General features: G+C 47.5%; 1 protein-coding gene across 1 annotated transcript; it reads right to left on the bottom strand.

Moving 5' to 3' along the window:
• Nucleotides 1–591: 591 nt before the first annotated feature.
• Nucleotides 592–1,902, bottom strand: LOC123058133 (ervatamin-B). The gene is made up of 2 exons (XM_044480955.1): nucleotides 1,428–1,902; nucleotides 592–1,346 (listed from the first exon to the last, which is right to left on the bottom strand). Exons 1-2 carry the CDS (start codon nucleotides 1,891–1,893, stop codon nucleotides 751–753), a joined length of 1,062 nt encoding a protein of 353 aa, XP_044336890.1. The 5' UTR covers nucleotides 1,894–1,902; the 3' UTR covers nucleotides 592–750.
• Between the last annotated feature and the right edge of the window lie 1,781 nt (nucleotides 1,903–3,683).

Raw genomic sequence — 3,683 nt, 5'->3', positions numbered from 1 at the left:
GAGTGCTCGGCATAACTGTGACTTATGGAATTTCCGTAACAAAAAGAATAATGCAAAAAGATTGTCGAGTTTCTGTAAACATGTAACATCGATATGGGGTCGTCTGTGGGGCCCATCTATCAGTCATTGCAGATTTTTTGGGTTTTCTTTTTGAAAATGTCAGTCAATTCCAAGTCTATATTAGGAGGAACTCGAGGAATGTGAGACATTGCCGAGTTCCTCTCTTTCGCCGAGTCCCTTTCGCTGACACTAGGCAAACAATGAAGTTTGCCGAGTTGGGTGTCACGGCGAGTCCAATTTTAATGAAATTCGGCAAATAGATCACTCTGCCAAGCTTCCGATGAAATGAAATCGGTGAAATCCCAGATCCCACTAGTGTTGGTACCACTATGACGCTTCAGGCCGATCAAAAAAAAATATGTTTTAGTTTTCAGTAAGCTTTTGCTTCCCCTTACGCTAGCTGCGTGTTTCATTCTGATATAAGATCACGCCATGTTGAAATGTGAAAAGATTTTGTCGATGCAAGTATATAGTACACTGGAGCCATCTTTCTTACTGATTGCCCAACTATTAATTTTTTTAGGTAAACACAATCAATATTTTATTTTACATTATCAAAATGATATGGGAAACAATACTGTATCACACAACCACCGATCACTCTTAACCATCCGTACGATCGATGCACTAAAGGTAAGCAAGTATTGCGCGCACGCAAATTTAAAAGCTCCGCCGGCAAGCCGGCGTCGGTCAAGCTGTTGGGTAGAAGGGCGAGGTGGCGAGGCCGCAGGTGCCCGTCGGCCAGAAGACGTCCTTGGCGAGGTAGATGTATCCCTGGTCGCCCCAGTCGTTGCTCCACGAGTTCTTGGCGATCCAGAACTTCTCGCCGAACTCCTCGCAGTAGCCGACAATGGTGACGGCGTGGTTGACCCTCGCGGCGTCGGCGGAGCAGGGGCCCCGGAAGATGCCGCCTGAGTAGAACTGGAACTCCCAGGTGCTGGCGTCGATGTACACCGTCACGGGCTGCCGCGCCACGGCCAGCGCCAGCTGCCGCTCGTCGTTGGGCGGCACGGCCTTGAATCCCTTGACGGCCGCCTGGTGGTCGAACAGCAGCTTGTCCACGTCGCAGGTGCCCTTGAAGCCGCTGTACGGGTACCTCTCCTCGGACGTGATGCCGCCGCGGGAGGCCACGAGGCCCAGGGCAGTGTCAGTGCGGCCGCCGCTGCAGCCGCTGCTACTGGTGTCGCAGTCCACGAGCTGCTGCTCCGACAGCGACACCAGATCGCCGGTCCTGATCTTGTTCATGCCCTCGATGGCCGCCACGGCCGCGAATGCCCAGCATGACACTGCCATACATATACATATCGTTACTCTACAAGAAGTGACCAACATATGAACCTGAGCAGGAGTTTGCTAGCTTGACTTACAGCAAGAGCCCTGAAACTTGACGCCGGTGACGGCGCCGCTCGAGCGCCAGTCAACGCAGCACGGCTTCCAGGAGTCGTAGGGGAGCGGGGAGGGACGCTCTGGGGTGAAGACGGAGTTGTTGAACCCGGTGAACTGCTCGGCGACCTCGCTGGGGTTGAGGTCGCCGAATCTGTTCATGCCGACCCTGACCGTGGTGACGGTCTGGGGCCCGAACCCGCCGACGACGGCGTTGACCGTAGTCTGGCTGGCGAAAGCGCCGATGGAGTTGGTGTTCGTCTTGAATACTTGGAACCGCTTCTCCTTCTCCTCGGGGGTCGGGTAGCGCTTCGAGTATTTGGTTTGCCACCTCGTCCACCTGGACCTCACCTCGGATTCCGGCAGCTCCCACGCCGCCGCGGTCAGCGACGCCTGCAGGATGCAGGCAATGCCCAAGAGCAGGACAAGGCAAGGCATGGAAGAAGTCATATTGATTGATTAACTTGGGCTGTGTGGAAATGCATGCGCCGGAGCTAATGTTTATATAGGCGCTTTGGTGATGCGTGTGGGTTAGCACGTCGTTGTGGCTGCAGGCTTAGTCAGTAGTTGTGGCCACCGGAGCTAATCCTTGAAGATGACTATGGGTCATGGAGGTGTCAGCTGAGCTTCTCCGTCGGTCGACGGTCAGTACATGGTAGGATGGTTCAATTTTATTTTATTTGGTGTAAATATGGCAAAGGCTTTATGATTCGTTTCCAATGATCAAGCAAAATGTTTTCATTTATAAAAAAGATAATAATTCATGGCACTAAGTTTGTTACGTACTCACTCTGTAAACAAATACTGCATAAAAATGATTAGATCACTTTACAGTGAGAGTACGCAAACATGTACTATCTCTGTCTCATAATATAAGAAACGTCTTATATTAAGAAGATATTAAGGGAGGCGTGAGTAGTATATATAGTTTGTTTTACAAATACATCTCTAGTATTTTTACGCTGCATATGTACAGAAACTATGTTGGGATAGTGAACTTTTTAAGTTTCTACCAGCAAAAAAAAAAAACTTTTTAAGTTTCTGCCTATTCGAAGAAAATTATGAGGCATGCGTACACAAAATCGACATCCCTCGGGTTGGGTTGAGGCATTATTCCGAATTTCTCAAATATATGGATGTGCTTTTCTGGGTACTTTGTCATTGTGGGACTACTGATTCGTGCTGCATCTCATAAATATCAGGTCACAACTAACCCAGACGTTCGATAGTAGTATAAATAAGTAAAGTTGTTGTGCTTTTCAGAAGACACGACAAGACCAAACAGAGACTAAATCATACTAGAAGGTATTTGTTTAGTATTTTCGTTTAGATTATGCCTCTTTAAAGTTATCGAATATGCTAGTGATTGCTCGTTCTTGTTCTTTCTTGAGGAAAAAGTGACTGAAAAAACAGTAGGTGGGCTATTTACTGCATATGCAGTAAGTTCATAAACTGGGTTTTTAATTTCTTATTTGATCAAATTGTTGAAGAGATAGTGCGAGATTTGGTCTAATCGTTTGAATCCTTTCATCACATTTTTTTCCTTCTCATTAGGCTAGGCCTTGAAATGCAATGTATAGATTTTAACTAAGCTATTTTACATTACTTTGACTGTTCAAAACAAAACCATACTTTTCGTACTTCTAGACAGAATAGTTGTCCAATATTTGAGCAACTTTTCAATTAATTTTAATCAAGAAAAAGGTAGATACATATAACCTCATATACACACAGACCTAGCCTTTACGCGTCTCTCCTTCAAAGGAAAGGTGGCGTGCCCTCGACTATTTTCGAAGGGCGTGTGGAGGTGTGTCTCCGGCAGATCTTGCGGGATTCGATCATTGGTGGTCCTTGGTGGATCTGTTCGGACCCAGTTTTCGTTCGTCTATATTCGTGTTTCTTCAGGTTGGATCTTTTCGATCTTCGGTTCTCTTCATCGGTGGCGGTTGCTATTATGATGTGTTGGTTCTGTAACTCTCTAGCTTCTTAAAACTCCACAAATCCAGCTTCTTGAGCTAGCTTCTCACTTCACCTAGCTATTTCGATGCGTTCGGCTCAATTGACAGCTTCTCCCAGCACATGTTACAGTAGCATCACCATGACTGCCATATGGAAGGAGCAAAGGCAAACTCACCTTGGAATGGGGAGAGGGGGCGAGGGCGAGGGCGAGGAGGCTGGCTCAGAGGAGGACATGATGACACCAGCATCAATGGCGTCAAGGTGGTCGTCTCCTGCCGGTG

The sequence above is a fragment of the Triticum aestivum genome, chromosome 3A, assembly GCF_018294505.1.
Source record: "Triticum aestivum cultivar Chinese Spring chromosome 3A, IWGSC CS RefSeq v2.1, whole genome shotgun sequence".
Taxonomy (NCBI): domain Eukaryota; kingdom Viridiplantae; phylum Streptophyta; class Magnoliopsida; order Poales; family Poaceae; genus Triticum; species Triticum aestivum.
Note: the sequence above shows the minus strand (reverse complement) of the source record. Positions and strands in the feature narration are given on the sequence as shown.